The sequence below is a fragment of the Sporobolomyces salmoneus genome, assembly GCF_050403485.1.
Source record: "Sporobolomyces salmoneus JCM6883 DNA, S_salmoneus_JCM6883_v1_ctg33, whole genome shotgun sequence".
In the NCBI taxonomy this organism is placed as follows: Eukaryota; Fungi; Basidiomycota; class Microbotryomycetes; order Sporidiobolales; family Sporidiobolaceae; genus Sporobolomyces; species Sporobolomyces salmoneus.
The window spans coordinates 37,398-54,210 of NW_027481130.1; the positions used below are offsets into that span (position 1 = coordinate 37,398).

The 16,813-nt window shown below is 52.0% G+C and overlaps 5 protein-coding genes across 5 annotated transcripts; 1 reads left to right on the top strand and 4 right to left on the bottom strand.

Annotated features, from left to right (window-relative positions):
• Positions 1 to 953: 953 nt before the first annotated feature.
• Positions 954 to 5,221, bottom strand: VAS1 (valine--tRNA ligase; the record flags this gene model as incomplete). Its single annotated transcript, XM_076633023.1, has 15 exons — positions 954 to 1,172; positions 1,241 to 1,419; positions 1,490 to 1,601; positions 1,669 to 1,872; positions 1,941 to 2,096; positions 2,159 to 2,239; positions 2,308 to 2,354; positions 2,415 to 2,793; positions 2,853 to 3,023; positions 3,095 to 3,256; positions 3,323 to 3,934; positions 3,999 to 4,200; positions 4,270 to 4,434; positions 4,511 to 4,817; positions 4,915 to 5,221. 15 exons carry the CDS (start codon positions 5,219 to 5,221, stop codon positions 954 to 956), a joined length of 3,303 nt encoding a protein of 1,100 aa, XP_076486937.1.
• Positions 5,222 to 5,484: 263 nt separating this feature from the next.
• On the top strand, positions 5,485 to 6,678 carry JCM6883_004308 (uncharacterized protein; the record flags this gene model as incomplete). Its single annotated transcript, XM_076633024.1, has 1 exon — positions 5,485 to 6,678. One exon carries the CDS (start codon positions 5,485 to 5,487, stop codon positions 6,676 to 6,678), a length of 1,194 nt encoding a protein of 397 aa, XP_076486938.1.
• A 230-nt stretch (positions 6,679 to 6,908) lies between these two features.
• Positions 6,909 to 9,561, bottom strand: JCM6883_004309 (uncharacterized protein; the record flags this gene model as incomplete). The annotated part of the gene is made up of 10 exons (XM_076633025.1): positions 6,909 to 7,603; positions 7,691 to 7,730; positions 7,803 to 7,907; positions 7,986 to 8,225; positions 8,295 to 8,388; positions 8,457 to 8,791; positions 8,854 to 8,990; positions 9,050 to 9,157; positions 9,225 to 9,371; positions 9,432 to 9,561. 10 exons carry the CDS (start codon positions 9,559 to 9,561, stop codon positions 6,909 to 6,911), a joined length of 2,031 nt encoding a protein of 676 aa, XP_076486939.1.
• A 248-nt stretch (positions 9,562 to 9,809) lies between these two features.
• On the bottom strand, positions 9,810 to 13,814 carry JCM6883_004310 (uncharacterized protein; the record flags this gene model as incomplete). Its single annotated transcript, XM_076633026.1, has 10 exons — positions 9,810 to 10,414; positions 10,476 to 11,780; positions 11,846 to 12,176; positions 12,238 to 12,383; positions 12,642 to 12,899; positions 12,971 to 13,095; positions 13,160 to 13,190; positions 13,255 to 13,419; positions 13,493 to 13,686; positions 13,768 to 13,814. The coding sequence occupies 10 exons, from the start codon at positions 13,812 to 13,814 to the stop codon at positions 9,810 to 9,812; spliced, it is 3,207 nt and encodes a 1,068-aa protein (XP_076486940.1).
• A 475-nt stretch (positions 13,815 to 14,289) lies between these two features.
• On the bottom strand, positions 14,290 to 16,345 carry JCM6883_004311 (uncharacterized protein; the record flags this gene model as incomplete). The annotated part of the gene is made up of 4 exons (XM_076633027.1): positions 14,290 to 15,429; positions 15,489 to 15,932; positions 16,005 to 16,278; positions 16,338 to 16,345. The coding sequence occupies 4 exons, from the start codon at positions 16,343 to 16,345 to the stop codon at positions 14,290 to 14,292; spliced, it is 1,866 nt and encodes a 621-aa protein (XP_076486941.1).
• Between the last annotated feature and the right edge of the window lie 468 nt (positions 16,346 to 16,813).

Here is a 16,813-nt window from a genome sequence, read left to right on the forward strand (position 1 = left end):
GGATCAGACGCTGTTTACTTGGAGCAGCTACGCTCTGTCTCAAGACTCTTCTCCCACCGTCCTCAAGCTTTGCCTTCGAAATCTCTTCCTCCGATTTCCTCCTCTCTTATTCCTGTCCGCCATTGAATACCCGCGATCTCCTTATTACTCGTCTGGATAAATTAGATCGCTGACCGAGGTTGGCGTTGTATTTGTAACCTCCCTCTCCATCCGTTAGTAGCATAACGAACTTCGAGGCCGACGGGAGAAATCTTAAATTTCCTTCCTTCTCCAAACGTCGGAACAGGACACCCTGAATTCTCCAGTTATTGTTCTCGAATGAAAGGACTGGAAGGGCTTGGCTTGGTGCTGAGGTGCTTTTAGGGGGAGGGGATTGTCGAACCCTGCCTTTACACCAGAATCGTTTTGGAAAGAAAGGGAGGAATCGGTGTCATGTTTTTAAAGGGTTCATTCCTGCTCTCCTCCCACCACCAGTCCTTCAGACTATCTCAGTCGAGGTAAACACAGCTGAGAAGCGGTTAGACACAGAGTCGAGAATGATGTCGAAAGGATTTGAGGAGGGGAAGACGTTTGAGTTGGTTTGCGTCGATGAGGGTGATGAAAGAGCTACTCTTGAATGCTGGAGAGTAGCCCCGAGTCGCCCAGAGACGTAGAGCGGAGGGTCGAAGGGAAGAGAGATGAGGGCGAAGTCTCGAGTGGGAGAGAGCCAGTTCGAACCTTTTACTAGGTATCATGTCCATTGAAGTACTGTTCTTGGAGAATAGCTAGCTCACCGGGTTTCTGAGAGGGTTGTCGAGAAATCGTGAATTGAGTAGAGACTGAAACGCGATTCGGATTTCGCAACGCTTTCAATGTCACAACTCTCTCGCAACCTCGTTCATGGTCAGGAGTGAGTCTAGAATATTCAATCGTTCCAGAGATTCGGAATAAAGACAGCGTAAGAAATCGCAGCTCTACATCAAAGTTTTAAAGTTTTCCATCGCCTTCGTCAACGCATCAATTTCCGCTTCCCATTCCTTGACCTTCTCCGCTTCCTTCGTTTGCACGTCAACAGGTCGTTTCGTCGAGTAATCGGGAGCAGAACGTTGTTTGACGAGTTTATCACGAGCCGATTCGGCGAAAGTTCGTTTCTTTTCGGCTTTGTTGAGTTCAGCTTGCGCGTCGATGACTCCCTACCAATTCACCAGACAGTCATCAGCTTCGATGTTGAGAGAAGATGACGAGGGAGAGGGGAACGGACCTTGAGGAGAAGAGAAGCGCTCAAATCCGAACTAATGTTTTCACCGACGCAACCAACGGGAATATCCTTCTCGTCCTCAACGACCGTGAACGACGTGCAACCCTTGATGAGTACACTGAGAGCAGAAGAAGCGTCTCGGTACGTTTGGGCGAGAGTAGGGTTGCGGGCGTGGAAGAAGACTAATCCGCAAACGAAATTTCGTGAGCATGGGAGACTGCGAGGAGTTTTGAGATAGAAGTGAGGACATACCTTGAAGTTTCGAGTTGAGGTTGTAACCGGTAGCGGACGAACGGATCGCTCGAATCGCGTTGAATGCGAGATCGAAATCCCTCTCAGCTTCGGGGAAGTTTCTCGAAGCGTCCTACCAACCACCCAGCGAGCGATCAGCTTGTGATCTCTAGCAGACGAGCGAGATAGATGAGACATACAGCTTCAGGGAACTTGGCGAGCATGATCGAAGGAGTTTGATCAGTCGGTCGACGAGGGAGTCGTTGCCAAAGTTCTTCGGTAACGAACGGCATGAAGGGGTGAAGGAGACGAAGACCGTTGTCGAGTACGGTGTAGAGGGTGTTTTGAGCAGAGAGACGTGCCTCGGGATCGGCAGCAGGATCCGTGACGAGTTTGATCGCTTCCTGTTGAGCGAGCAGAAAACATCGATTAGTCACTAAGTCTGTATCACGCACACCGCGAGAGAACGTACGATATAAACGTCGCAGATCTCGTAGAGCCAGAAGGAGTAAGCGTCAGACGTAGCAGCCATGAAGTTTCGGTCGTTGAGTGCCGTGTTGACTTTCTCGGCGGCGCTGTTGAGCTTGTGAAGGATCCATTTCTCGACGAGCGATTCTTTTCCAGTAGGCTGTCGAATCATTCTCGGTCAGTAAAGCTTGGAAGAGGAGAGAAGGTGATAGATAGATTCACCTTTTCGGATTGAGAGGGAACGAATCCTCCCTCGAGTTTGAGCATGGCGAACTTGGTAGCGTTCCATAGCTTGTTGCAGAACTGTCCAGCCGCATCCTCAAACAGTCAGTCATCTTTCCCGATGTCGACAGAGTGAGAAAACATCGCACCTTTCGGTAACCCTCAACACGGAGAATTTCGAGGTTGATATCGCGACCTGCCCGAGTCGAAGCGATCAGCACTCGTACATCGCAACAAAGTGACAGAGAAGACGTACCAGCGGAAGAGTAGTTGCAAAGAGCGAATCGAAGAGCGTCGGTACCGCACTGAGGAATTCCACTCGGGAAATCCTTCTTCTGTCCCTTTTCCGCCATCTCAATCTCCTTCGCAGCCAAATTACCCATCCTCAATTGTTGATGCAACGTTTCGAGAGTTGCTCCTTCGATAACATCGATTGGATCGATAACGTTTCCGAGGGATTTCGACATCTTACGACCGTGCGCATCTCGAATCATTGCGTGACAGAATACTTCCGAGAAAGGCATCTTGTCGGTGAGATAGATTCCGAGGAGGACCATGCGGGCGACCCAGAAGAAGAGAATGTCCCAACCGGTTTCGAGGACCGACGCAGGGTAGAAGTGTTCCAAATCGGGGGTCTAAACGTGGAAAGTCAGCGAATCTTACTTGCAGTGAAGTAGAGTAGTAGCTGACTCACCTTGTCAGGCCATCCTTGAATCGAGAAAGGCCAAAGACCCGAAGAGAACCAAGTATCGAGAACGTCTTCATCTTGTTCGAGCGTGAATTTCTTGCCGGCGAATTTCGCTTCCGCACGTTGTTGAGCTTCTTCTTCAGTCCTTCCAGTGACCCAGTATTCTCCAGAGAGACGCTGCAGCACGATCGCACGAGGGAGTCAGTCAAGCGAAGAAATGCGTGCAAAGGCAGGGACATTGAACGTACATCTTGTTGTTCGACACCTTCGACGTTGACGAAGTAAGCAGGAGCACGGTGTCCCCACCAAAGTTGACGAGAGATACACCAATCTTGAATTCCTTCGAGCCACCTGTACCAATCACCTTCGGAAGCGGCGGGACGAATCTTGAGTTCTCCAGCTCGAGTGCGCTATCCAATATGAAGGGTGAGCATCAAATTTACTCAGAGAAATCTGAAGAGAGAGAGATCGCTCACCTCGATAGCTTTTTCCGCCAAAGTTTTTTGACTGACCCACCATTGAGGTTTCATAACACTCTCAATCACATCTCCACTCTTCGCACAAACCGGAATCTGCATCGGGTTCTCCGCATCCCCTCTGTAAAGTCCCTTCTTCTTCATTTCCTCGATCACCTTCTTCCTCGCATGGAACCTCTTCATTCCTTCGAATTCTGGTCCAGCGTTCGAGTTGAGGGTTCCATCGTCATTGAGGATATTGATGAATTCCAACTTGTGTCGCATTCCAACTTCGTAATCGTTCGGATCGTGAGCTGGAGTCATTTTAACCGCTCCCGTTCCAAATTCCTTGTCGACCGCGATCGAATCCGTAATGATCGGGATCTTTCGTCCGAGGAACGGATGAACGGCGAATTTCCCGTGAAGGTGAGTGTAACGTTCATCGTCCGGGTGAACGGCGATCGCAGTGTCTCCGAGAAGAGTTTCGGGTCGAGTAGTAGCGATCACGATCGTTTCGTCGGAACCGTCGATCGGGTAGGCGAACGAAGTAATGACTCCGAATTCGACTTTGTCTTTGATGTCGTAGCCGGGGACAGAGAGGAGAGTTCGTCCAGTAATGTTCTTTTGATCAACCTGCAGATGAGACTCGACGATTCAGTTTTGTCTCTCATACGCTTCCATCGAGACAGGAACTCACTTCAAGGTTGGAAAGAGTAGTGTTCATCGCGACACACCAATTGACGAGTCGATTCGCACGATAAATGATACCATCGTCGTGAAGCCTGACGAACGTTTCGGCGACAGCTTTCGAAAGTGCCGGGTTCATCGTGAATGCGACTCGATCCCAATCGCACGAAACTCCCAGTCGACAGATTTGGTTCGTGATCCTCGATTGATACCTATCACCCCAACCCGCTCGTCAATATCTGGGGAATCTCGTGATGAGGGAACTGAAGACAACGACGTACTCTTCTTTCCAAGCCATACATCTCTCAAGGAACTTCTCCCTTCCGAGATCATGTCTAGATAAACCTTCGAGTTTCGCCAATCGTTTCTCTACGACGGATTGAGTTGAAATTCCAGCGTGATCGTATCCCGGTACGAACAAGGTCGTGAATCCTCTCATACGATGCCTACACGCCATCAACATCAACATCTCAGTACTCGTCCGGGTTCGAGAGAGGGAGGGGAGAGAGAGGGGAGACTGACCAACGAATCAAAGTATCTTGTAAACCGAAAGCCAAAGCATGACCAATATGAAGGCTTCCGGTAACATTAGGAGGAGGAGCCGGAATCACGAACGTCTTCTCCGGGTCTAATTTGTCCCAATCTAACTCTGCTTCCCCGGTTTCGGCGTTTCGAGGGAGGAACTTCGGTTGAGGATCGAAATGAGAGAATTCGGAGGGAGTCGAAGAGGGGAGAGCGGGGACGAAGAATTGACATTGTCGCCACCAGGTGTACCACGCTTTCTCGACGTCGGTCGGGTTGTAACCTGAGGCCATCGGGTTCGAGAGATCTGAAGGACACAAACGAGACAAAGTTTTCAGTTTTCATTTTTCTCTTCTCGTGTTTCTCTCCCTCTCCAGGTCAAAGACTCGTGACAGCTGACTGACCTTTCTTCTCTCCCTCTGGTACATCCTTATAAGGAGGTTCCTCGACGACCTCCTCCTTCTTTACTTTCTCCTTCTTCTCCTTCTTCTCTCCTCCCGCATTCGGAGTCGCCGTATTCAATTTCGTCGCATTGTTCGCTTGTTTCAAAGCCTTTTTTGCCGCGAGTGCTTTCTCCTTCTCGAGCTTCTTCAAGGCGGATTTAGTGAGAGGAGCTGGGGAAACTCCATCAGCCGACTCGGTTGCGGTGGTCGAACCGTTCGCGGGTTGCTCGGCGGCGGCGAGAGGAGCGGTAGAGATGGGGGCGGACATAATCCGACGAGTAGAAGGTCGAGAGAGTGGGAGTCGAAGAACGGGATTAAATCGAAAGATTGTGCCAGTCGAGCGCAAGAGCATAAACTACCGTACGAGGGCGTGTATAGTACTCCTGACAGTCCTCGAGACTTGTGTATCTTCTTCTCCTCGCGCGGGCGATGAGTCGGTGAGATGGAGAGAGTCAAACTTGCGAGAATCCCCTTCTTGATCTCCTCTTCTCTCTACCCCCACTCGCGCCGACTGAACTCCACTAGAATTGAATGAAACGATCAGGATCACCTCCCTACGAGATGGTCGATCCGGAAGAATCCGATCCACTAGATTTCCTCCCTCCTCTCATTCATCACCGCGCGCGACCCTCTCCCTCCTCCTCTTCCCACCTCAAGCAGCATCCCATCAAGTCTAAGCCCAAGCAGAAGTCAGCTGGATCGATTCAAACTCCCTCAGCATCACCTCGTCACGTCGTAGTTCCTGCGAGTGATCCATTCTTCCCGTTCCCTCCTATCGCTTCAACTTCCTCAACTCCTAGACAGCCTCATGAACCACCAGAGAAGAAGAAGAGGAGGAGGACGAGTGAACTCGTGTTCAAGCGGGATAGGGAAGTGGATGAATTGACTCCGAGGAAGGAGAGGATTTTAAGGAGGAGATCCAGAGTAGAGCACGACGACGACACCTCTCGCGAGGCAAGACAATCAGGAGGAGGATCGACACGGAGTAGAGGGCCGAGAGAACAGGAAAGACGGATAATGGGAAAGAGGAGGGGAAAAGGAACTCAACGAACCGAAATTGAACAACTTGTAGCCCAAGAAGCAGCGCAAGAAGAGGAGGAGGAATACGTAAAGTCAGAGGAACCCTCAGATGAAGAGGTGTATATATTAGTCAAGGACGAAGAGCTAGAGGGCGGAGATAGAGAGGAGGAACCCGAATTCATTCGGGAGCAGGACGAAGCCCACGCAGACGACTTTGCTGAGGCGCCCAGACGGAGAGACCCCTATTCGTCACATCGACGGCAGTCATCCCCTCAACACTCAGACGTTCCAAGCTCTCAGTATCGTCGTCAAACTTCGCACGATCCAAACTTCATCCAAGCTCGACCTAAATCTCCCTCCGCGCCACCACCTCTCACCGCCCCTTCCCCTTCCGCTACTCCCGCCCCTGCGTCATCAATCCCCTCTCTCTCAACTTTCCTCCTCTCCCTCGATCTCCCGCAACTATCCCGCCTTATCCCCTCCTTCCATTCCCTCGGAATCTCATCCCCTACAGAAGTCCTCGCACTAGCTTCTACGACGACTGCAGGGCAACGTAGGAGAGAAAGAGTGTATGGGATGGTTGAAGAGATGGAGAGGGAGAGACTACGAGCAGATGGAGGAGGACAGGGAGGGGAGTTCACGAAATTTGAGAGGGAGACGATCGAGGTTGGATTGATGGAAAGTAGGGAGAATTGGGGTTTATGAATGCGCTTAGAAGGGTTGTGAGTCGTCATTGTATGGCTGATACATCGGATGTTGCTGTTTCTGTCTATGTCGTTGTTGTTCTGTCTTTATTGATTCTCTGTCCCCTGCTGAGCTTGATCCGATTTGAAACCCTTGGATAAATTATCACAACAAAGCCCATCATTAATAAGCCTGACCAACCGATGATGCTAGAGAACAACGACTCTACCAGAACGCTCCTCTAAGCTGAACTAGACGAATCTTTCCTTTTCCCTCTCGCTCGTGGAGAATCTCCCATTCCCTCCCTCCTCTTCTTCTCCCCATTGATCCGCTTGTCTACCTAAATCTCCCCACGCATCTTCATCTTCCTCTTCATCCTCTATTCCTGACTCCGCATCCTCCTCACCGACATCGAACATCGTCGTCGTCGTTTCCTTCCTTTCTCCTCTCGAACCTCCCACTCTCGCTTCGACGTCTTGATGATCATCCATCATTCTCGATCTCTCATACCCAATTTCTCTCTCGTCCAACCTTATCGCACTCTCCCTCCTCTTCCCTTTCCACCTGGCTCCATTCCCTCTCGCCCTCGTTCTCTCCATCCTCTTCCTCCTCCTCCATCTCAACCCGAACCACCCAGCTACACCGAGTACCAAGAACCCCAATACAAGCGCGACCGTTCTCCTCGGTCCATAATACCTCTCATGATTGATATCGAACCCATCTTCGAGGATTTTTTCTCCAGTTACCGCATCGATCTCTTTCCCTTCCTTGCCCCCTGACGTAGAGGATCCGTCGAGGGCGTCTTGTGGAGAGAGAAGAGACGGGAGGGAAGAACCGTTAGGGTGAGTGGAACCGAGGATTAGAGGGAGGGAGTGTCGGCCAATTTGAGAGGGGATGAGGGCGGAGGGTCCGGCGGAACCGAGTGTATCGACGGTGAGGAATCGAACTGTGTTGTCAGCGAAAAAGGGGGGGAGTCAGTATCGCTGCGCCGCAGGCGAAAGAAGGAAGTGAGGAGGAACGGAGTAAAACTTACGTAGCATGTCGTGTGCTGCTAGAGGTTGATCCATCGGCACCTACCAGCACCATCGAGCGTTAGGGTCAGTAAGAAGCTGTTACGAGACGATGGGAAAGAGAAAGAGATGTACCATATGAGAACTATTCGAAACTTCGACATAAGTCAAATTCCCTCTCGTAGTCCATCTTCCCGCAGGTTTCCCATCCACTGTCCATTCCAGCGGTTCTGATCCATTCTACGTTCAATTCAACCGTATCGTGAGCTCTGACTCAATCTCATGCGAAAAGAATGAGGAAGGGGTCGAAGAACTCACGAATCCCCTCTTCCCCTCCCACTCCAATCCCTCAATCATTCTCTCTATCCCCATACCAGCACACATCAAATCCCTATCCCCCGCGTACAACAAGATTGGGAGTTTCGTTAACAGGTCCGGGAAGAGTTGGACAGAAGGCACTGATTGAGGAGTCCAGAAATGGGAGGCGACCGTATTGTCGCAGTGGGACCAGGGACGAGAGGAGGAGGAGGCGTGGAGAGAGGAAATCACTTTGGGTTCCTGAAGAATGAGAGAAGGGGTTAATTCGCAAGCAGAGAGAGGACAGAAAAGAGATAAGGGAAAGTTTACGCGGAGGTACCGAGTCACTTGGGGAAGGTCGGGAGGCCATTCAGTTCCACAGGCGTGATATTGTGATGTATCGTAAGAGTTAAGACACAAACCACTGCCAGGCGCCGCTCGAGATCAGCCAGACTTTCGTCAAAGACAGACTTGCCAAGAGAGACGGCTCACTCTTTCATAGTCGCAGCGTTCATCACTCCCAAAATCTCTTCACATGCCCCGACCAACACTGTCCCCTTCCCTCCATTCGCCTTCTCCATTTCATCGAGTTTCTTCTCACATTTCTCGACCGCTTTCAAAATGTTTCGATACCCCATCGTCCCCTTTCTCACGAATTTCTTCTCGACGAGATAATCCAGATAAGCCGGATATTGGTCCCGTGGTGAGATCCACCCGTTTCCGATCAGGAGACCTTTCAAGGGAGTCGAGATTGAAGTTGAACGTTCGATGGCGGATGCGATATAAGGTATGTATTGACCCGCGTATGACTCTCCGGCGAGATACGTCTACATACGAGATGAACGTGAGTACCATTTCCCTCGAGAGGGCAAAGGAAGAAGAGACTCACGTCCATTTGAGCGTACTCAGGGAAGATCTGATAAAGGTTCTCCAAGAACTTGACCACTTGATCCGCTGCGTCTCCTAGTTCTCGAACATTATCGTTCTTCGTGACATACGAGTATCCAGTTCCAGCTGGTTGATCGACTGCACGAACAGCGTGTTAGCTGCCGTTCGAGCAGAGCATCGATTTTGTGAGAACTTACGAGATAGAACATTTGCGTATTCGTTCCAAGCTCCCTTCTCGACTTCTCTCACTGTCCCGTCCTCGTTGATTCTATACGGTCCTAATTCAATCAAAGCTCCATCGAAACCTGTCGGAACGCGAGCCTAAGTTCAATCATCCGATCTCGAAGTCAGAAAAGGAGGAATTGCACTCACTGCTACAACCCGGTCCTCCGTTGAGCCAGATTACGAGCCTCTGTCGGTTCGGGATATGTTTATTCCGCGCCAACAAGAAGTAGAGATGAGCGTCGGAATCGGATGAGACGGGCAGATTTCCCGCGAATAAAGTAGTCTTGAGCGTTTCTAGTAGATCACACCTGCTGGTGAGCTCATCATTACAAGCTCATGAGCAGCGGAACTCACCTAGACCGGGGAGAGAAGAGACATAGAGATCCGAAGCTGTCGGAAGTGATGAGATTGGAGCTCTCCTCTGTCGGGGAGTCTTTACGAGAGGCTGATCGCTAGGCGGCGGTGGTGGTGTTATGCGAACCATCGCATTTGGCGTGCGGAGTCGAACGGGCGTGAAGAAAGTGAAGCGATCGAAACACGTGAAGGCGTTCAGGTTTCACGAAGGAGTCACTAACATGGACTGAAGTGTGAAGGAAAGACAGAGATCGAGGTATCACTTTGACGCAGCGAGAGCAGCAAAAATAAGGAAGAAAACCGAATAAATTCCTTGCGAAAAGCTCAAACGTCCAACAGTTTTCGCAACTCGTCTTCCCTCTGACTGTCAACTCTCTACTACCTCATCCCCCTCGTGACGTTCCCCTTCTCACCCCTTACCATGCGCCCTCCTCGCTCAGGCGTCTTCGTCACCGTCGGAAGATTCACATTCTCATCGTTCAAACTCAACGAGCTCGCATTCCTTTGATGTCTCGATCTCAGCTTTGTCCTCGACGTAACATTCGGAGGGGTTCGAGCCGTCGACCCTTGCTTGGTTGCGAGAGTAGGTTTCGAGATCGAGTTCGTTTCTTTGAGGGTTCGGGTCGATTTCGGCGTAGGAGTTCGAGATTTCCGATCTTCTTCGGCTTCGTCGATTGTCGTAGGAATAGGAGGAAGAGGTACGAATGATCGAGCGGTGATCGAGGCGGGGAGGGCCCACTCGGCTTGACGAGCTGCTGAATAGCGAGAAGTTTTGAGCGATTCGGTTTCGCTGTCGGATCCTGCTGAGTGCTGGTGCTGCTGGTTGGAGTCGCGCTGACCGAGGAGGGAGAGGGGCCTGAGACCGGGTTGGAGAGGAGGAGGAGTAGGGAGAGGACGACGGGGAAGTGAGTAAGAATGGTGTTGAGCCTGATCGACCGAGCTCGTGGCGTCGATAGGCGATACCAAGGGAGGAGCATGCCAGGCTATATCATATGAGTCAACTACGACGATCTTACTAGCTCAGTAGGACTGAAGTCGACTCACAATTTCCCGCCGAGTGCAGTAGATTCTTGAAACCCTCCGAAGTGATCGAGGATACCGTTGATCCGATCGACTCTGTCTGATTGCGCAATCCTCGCACGACTGGACGAACTGTGGCGCAGTGGAACGTGCTCGTATGAACATCTTCGTCCTCCTCTCCGGACCCGGATGAAACTCTTGATCCTTTGTGAACGATGGAACCTCGAGGCGATGGAGCTGACTGAGCTACGGGCAGGGGACGACGAGAGAGATTGAGGGGAAGGATCGGAGTGAACGGAGCGGTTGGCGAGGGTGCGTTGCTACGACATCGACGTTGATCCTCCTCCGTGCCTTCGAGAGATTCGCCGGCGATAGTCGCTCCTTCGAGCACTTCAGTCTCGTCGACCGCTTCCCAGTCGAATGAAATATCGAGTCGTATGGAGCTAGACGCGCTTCGTTCGTGCTTCGCCACGATCGATTCAACCTTCGGCGAGAGCTCGACTCGATGTTCCTCCTCCTCCTCCGCTCCTTTTGACGACGGTACTGACTCGTCTTCATCGACGGCGATCCAGATCTCGTCCTCCGCCTGAGCACCTCCGTCGCTCAGAAGCGAGTTCAAAGTCGTGTTCGTCGACAGCGGTAATGAGAGGCTTCGAACGTTCCTCATCCGTCGTCTCGCGTTGACATTCATCGATTTCGGTGGTGTCGGGATCGGTCCTGAACGGGAGTCTATTTGAAGCGATGATCCGATCCGAAGAGAAGGGACGAGTTGAGGTAGAACTTGCGACGAGAGGAAATCGATCGAGATGGGTCGGGTGCTTTCTCTCGGATCTGAGGCTGAAGCAGTAGTTGACGAGGGATCGGTCTCGAGAGAGATCTCGCGATAGCTGAAGTCGAACTCGTGGGGAAGAGGAACAGGCGAGGGTGTGGGAGAAGGGGAGAGAGAGGGAGTTTGGTTTTGACGGGAAAGATAATCGGAAGGTTCGCTGCCGATTGGCGGATTCGGCGTCTTGGGTCTGGAAGAGAGAAGTCGCATCGCGATAGCTCGATCAAATTCAGTTGCTGGAGCAGAAGTGTTTCTAGCGTGTTCGAATCCTCCGACGGTTTTGCGGGAAGCTGAGGATCCAGCTCGTGGTCGAGACGGTTTCGGGTGACCCATCGATGCGATTGTTCCTTTCGATAATTTGAGACTTCGGAGTCGAACGTGTCCAGTCGTAGGTGCAGATTTGACGAATCCCGAGGTTGAGCCGACGACCGAGTTGGGTTCCTCGTCAGCGGCGTTGAGGAGTTGGAGCTTCGGGTGAGTGGAGAGTATGGAGAGAGCTCGTCCTGCATAGAGAGGGAGGAGAGCGTCAGTGGCGTCGGAAGAGTAGGCGGGAAAATCGAAATCTCACCGATTCTGCTCTTGCGATCCGCATCGCAATCTTCCCCATCTGGCCTAATTCCCGGCAGCGAGTCTTTCCATGTAGAGGCTCGGCTCTCAGCTCGTTGAGCAAGATCTCGTTTCGAGACAACCTCGACCCTGTCGAACTCGTTCGCGGTCGACGAGGTGAGAACGGGAGGTTGAGCCTGTCGGAACCAGAAACCTTCACTGGTCCAGCATTGGTACGCGAGTACGAGGGAGGGTTGACAGACTCCGATGACGAGGAGGAACGAAACGAGGAGAGAGTTCGAGGAGGAGGAAGGTTTTGCGATTCGAAGACAGATAAAGGGAGAGACGAGAGCCTATCGGTGACGAGTCAGCTTACTCACGGACGAAGAGAGCGAAGTCGAGCCGTTTACTCACGTAACCTAGTAAGGAGGAGAAGAGATGACCTCCGAGACGAACGATCGCTCCTTTCGCTTCCTTCTGTGACAGTTCGACTTTCGGTGCATGACCCGTCCCCGGTGGCTGTTGATCTCTCCAAGCTTCTTTGACGAGAGCTTGTCGAACTGCCGAGTTCCCAACGAAGCCTCCAGCGGCGAGATAGGTCGAAGCTCGAGAGGCGATTGATTCTCCCAATGAATGGCGACGAGAAGGATCGAACTCGATTATCTCTTGTTCCTCTCCGGGTTAATTCGTCTCCTGAGATCGATCTGAAGCGGGAGTAGCGGTCATCGCGCGATCGAGGAGTCCTTGAGTCGAGCCAGGAGTCGGAGAACGGAACTCTCTTCGAGAATCGAGGTCGTGAGATCGTCGGAACGGGTCACTGGACATCGAAGGTCGACTAAAGATGACGTCTTGTGAAGGAGGACCTCGACTCGATCGACCAATGTTCGTAACGAAGTTTGTGGAGAGGTTTGAGAAATTCGGATGAAAAGTGAGCGAGTATCGTTGGTGGTACGGGAGATCATCGTTGCTGGAGCGTTGAGAGGTATTCTCTTGTCGGAGAGAGTCGACTTCTTCTTTGCGAGTGAGTGATCGGACTCGCAAGATCGCGACGAGAAGTCGGCTGAAGCAAAAGCTGACTGAACGCAGTGAGAGGCGAGTTAGGGTCAGCAAGCGATTCTCAAGGATGATTGTTCAAGATAGGATGTACCGATGAGCGTGATACTCGACAACCAAGCGATCAAGCCGATCCAGACTTTAGGACTCGTCTCATTTTCGAGACTCGCTAATGAAGATCCGACGACGTAGAATACCAGAGCTGGCGCCCAGACAATACTGCAGGGAGCCAACCGACAACTCAACATGCTGTTGAGGGCATGTAAGCGTGAAAGAGACTCACTAATCAGCGAAACCAAGCGAAATCGATCGACCTGCAGGTCACGTCCTCTATCAGCGTTCGCCTTCGTAGACGGAGATCGAACGACTCGAACATACCTTGAATAACGTTCGCGTAAGATAGTACCGCTACGATGAGGAGAATTGTCGGTCTCGCAGTCGTTGCAAGGTAAAGTCGAGTATCGCTCAATTTTGAGTATCCCAGGTTCGACGACTTCGAGCTCACTGCGCTAGCGACTTCCCATAGGAGTATACAGGTAGCGACTGATTGATCGACACACAAGACCTGTAGTCAGCACAAAGCGAGGTTCACCCGAAGAAAAGGGAGAGAACTCACAGACATCCGTTATCGCCAGGTAAGCCGTGAAACGCTGAGCGCTCTTCAACCGAGGACGTCTTCCGGCCGTCTCCGTCAGAATCCCGTTCTTCGAGTCATGAATAGTCGTCGGTAGTTGACGACGTCGATTGAGAGGATGACCTGGAACGAGCGAAAGGAGGGTCCGGAGAGTCGTATAGGATGCGCAGAGGAGCCTGAGAGTCCGACACCGGCAGTCACCACGATCAGTCTTCATTGCGGAAGCTGAGTAGGAGGTCAAAGGAGGGTCGACGCACGAGATGAGAGCGAAAGCGAGGGTAAAGTAAAGCAAACTCGAGTCCATTACTTTCCTTCCTTGCCTTCAAGCGATTGGCGTGTGGTCGGTTCGATTCGGATTCGGGGTAAGAGCGATGGAAGGATGTCGAGAGGAGGTGCGTGACGGGCGAGAGACCGGGAGAGAGCGCGTTGAGAGGAAGTCGATGAAGTTCGAGATCTTGCTCTTCCTGTTAGCTGCTGTGATCTGTTTCAAGTCGAAGTGAGAAGAGAGGAAGAGAGATCAGCGGTTCTTGAGGCGTTTGTTGTGAGTAAACAAAGAGGACTGTGCGAGTGAAAGGGGGAAGGAAAGGAGATGGATGGAGAGGGGTTCGAGCTCGAAAAGATTCCCTCGCTCGAGAAACAGAAGGAAGGAAGAAATGCTAGCTAATTTTCAGAACGACAACAAGGAGAAGAGAGAGAGACAGTAAAATGCTAGGGTGGAGTTATGACACAAATTCAAGAGCGACGCAAAGGGCGTAAGAGGAGAGAGAGAGAAAGGATCATCAGTTGAAACTGCCTCCAGGTGTCGAGCCGGTCGAGGGAGCTTTGAAGGGTATACAGCTTCGGAGATTGTCGAGATGAGGAGGGAGGTTTCGGAGGAAGTTTTGCCAGGAAGGAGTTTGAAACCTTTGATTCGAAGGTGGTTGAGGTTGAGAGTTTTGTCGAGGCTGCATATTCGAAGGATTGGAGTGCTGAGGATGTTGCGGCGGCGGATAGATTGGGTATTGACGTTGAGCGAGAGGAGGCGATCCGTGAGGAGGAGAACGAGAAGTGTGAGGAGCTGGCGGAAGGAAGGAATATGGTTGCCAGGCCGTCGCACCTTGAGGGTATCTGGCTGAATGAGGCGAGTTGTGATCGGGAGCGCAGTCGACTGGTGAGCCTAACATACTGTTCGGGAGCGACCGTCGAAGGGGTTGAAGATCACGCGTTCGCGGTCCCGCGGTTTCAGCGAAGTGACGAGCTTGTTCGAGCCCTAACGGTTCTCGAGTTGGTGGAGGCAACCGAGGACCTCCAGATCGGCTCGAAGTCAAGGTGCTGGACCCGACTGACCGGCTCAATTGACTCGACCGATCCAGAGCCGAAGTTGAAGAAGCGAGGACTGGAGATTGACGAGTCCTGACCGTTACAGGTTCGACGGGTGGAAGAACGACCGGGGAGTTTGAGGGGGACCCGCGTTGGAGGTAAGCGGGAGCTGGCGGTCTAGCTTCTCCTGGATTCGAATCGCGACGCCGTCCAGCCCGAGCCATCTCTTGCGCCTCTTCGAGAGTATAGGTCGGTAGACCATGAGGAGGGAACGTAGTTGTGCGGGTGTGTGGATGATGAGGAGGAGGCGGAGGTTGATGATGAGTCGGATTCGGTTGGGGATTTCGATTTTCGGCTGTCGACGGTCTGCTTTGCCAGGAGGTTTGAGACAGTGCGGGCGACGTCCCGTTCCTTGAACTTCCTCGAGACTGTAACGGACTCGAAGATGGACGGTCGTTCGAAGGTACAACGCGAGGCTGAGGTACGGACGCAGGGCGAGAAGGAGGAGGGGCGGGAGGAGGAGGAGGAGGATCGGGGAAAGTGCAAAGGTGATACCGTCCGAGCGAGATACATTGATCGCAAGGATCTTCTCCGTTACACTCGAGTGATTCGGCGGCGCACTGAACAAAGCAAGAGGGTTAGAGCCGAAAATCAGTAGTTCATCGGAGTAGAAGCTCACCTTGTTGCAAACCTTTTTCTCCTCTACTACGACGGGGGGTGGTTCGACGGGTATCGTAATCGATCGAGAGATTTCGGGGGAAGTTCTTCTCGAGGTGTTCGGACTCGGAGTGACAGAGGCGGTTCCCTCGAATCTGAGACGCTCAGCCCTCCTCTGAGCCTCATCGAGATTCTTGAACCAGATTGTAGCGGCGATCCTCCTCTCCTTTTCGTGTTGAGGTGCTCCTCCGCTCGCGTCATTTTTCTGAGCGAGTATCTCAAGTTGACCGATGAATTCGTCCGCTTTTTCGATTCCGCCGACCGATGCAACCCATTCAGGGAACGCTGCGCTCATTAGATTCAGTGTCACGTTGCGAGGTGACTTTGTTCCGCGGGCGACGAGGTAGATTTCGAAGAAGAATGGGGGGAAAGCTCGTTGCATTCCTGGAAGTCGGATTTTCGTAATCTGCGGACGTGTGAGGGCTGGAATTGCGGACGGATCGTTCCTTGCGACTTGACTATCTGTATTTGTTCGTACGTGACCTCCTCCTCCTCCTGTTGTTGTTGGATTCGGCTCGAGTCGAGGTTGTTTCGTTGGACGAGTTTGCTGAGGATCGGAAACTGATCTTTGATGCGGTAGAGCAGGGAGCGGGGGGAGAGGAGGCGGAGGAGTCGGAGAGGGAGAGGGAGTCGTTCCCTGCTTGATTCGGATCAAGGCAGCGTTGAGACCGGCTTGACTTCTGTGTCGATTCAAAACTCCCGCGACAATTTCTTTCGCTTTCATAAAGTTCTGGGGATCCTCCTTCTTTGTACTGATGGTGGATGGCGCACTTAGTGAATGGTTTCGTCTGCGAAAAGGTAGCGAACTCACATGAGCATCTGAGCCTGTCTAATGTATGATTCTGACAAGTCGTGGAAAACGAGATTTATCTCCTCCGGAATGAGTTTGTCGTGCTCGCGCGGGAGTAGCCTGATCTCTTATTGTACCCAATCATTGAACTCTTTCTCCCAGTCGTCCGTCATGGGTTCGGTCCAAACGTGCATTCGCGGAGAAGTTGAAGTACTTTCAGTCATTCGAGGACGTTTCGTCGGTATGAGCTTCAGGACAGGATCGTTCCGGTGTAACTCCTGCATTGTTGATCCGGTAGCGGGCTGGAAGCGAGGCGGAGGGAGAGACGAGGGATTGTTTGATGAAGGATTTGGAGGAAGTTCTGGGCGCGGTTCTTCCTGTTCGGGTGCTCGTTCCTCCATGAGGAGAAGCGATCCCTCTGAGGGGTACGCGCTTTTCGTCGAGTGAAGTGGAGAAGAGAGAGATCAAGATCGCGAGTTTCCCAGATCCTCTCCTCT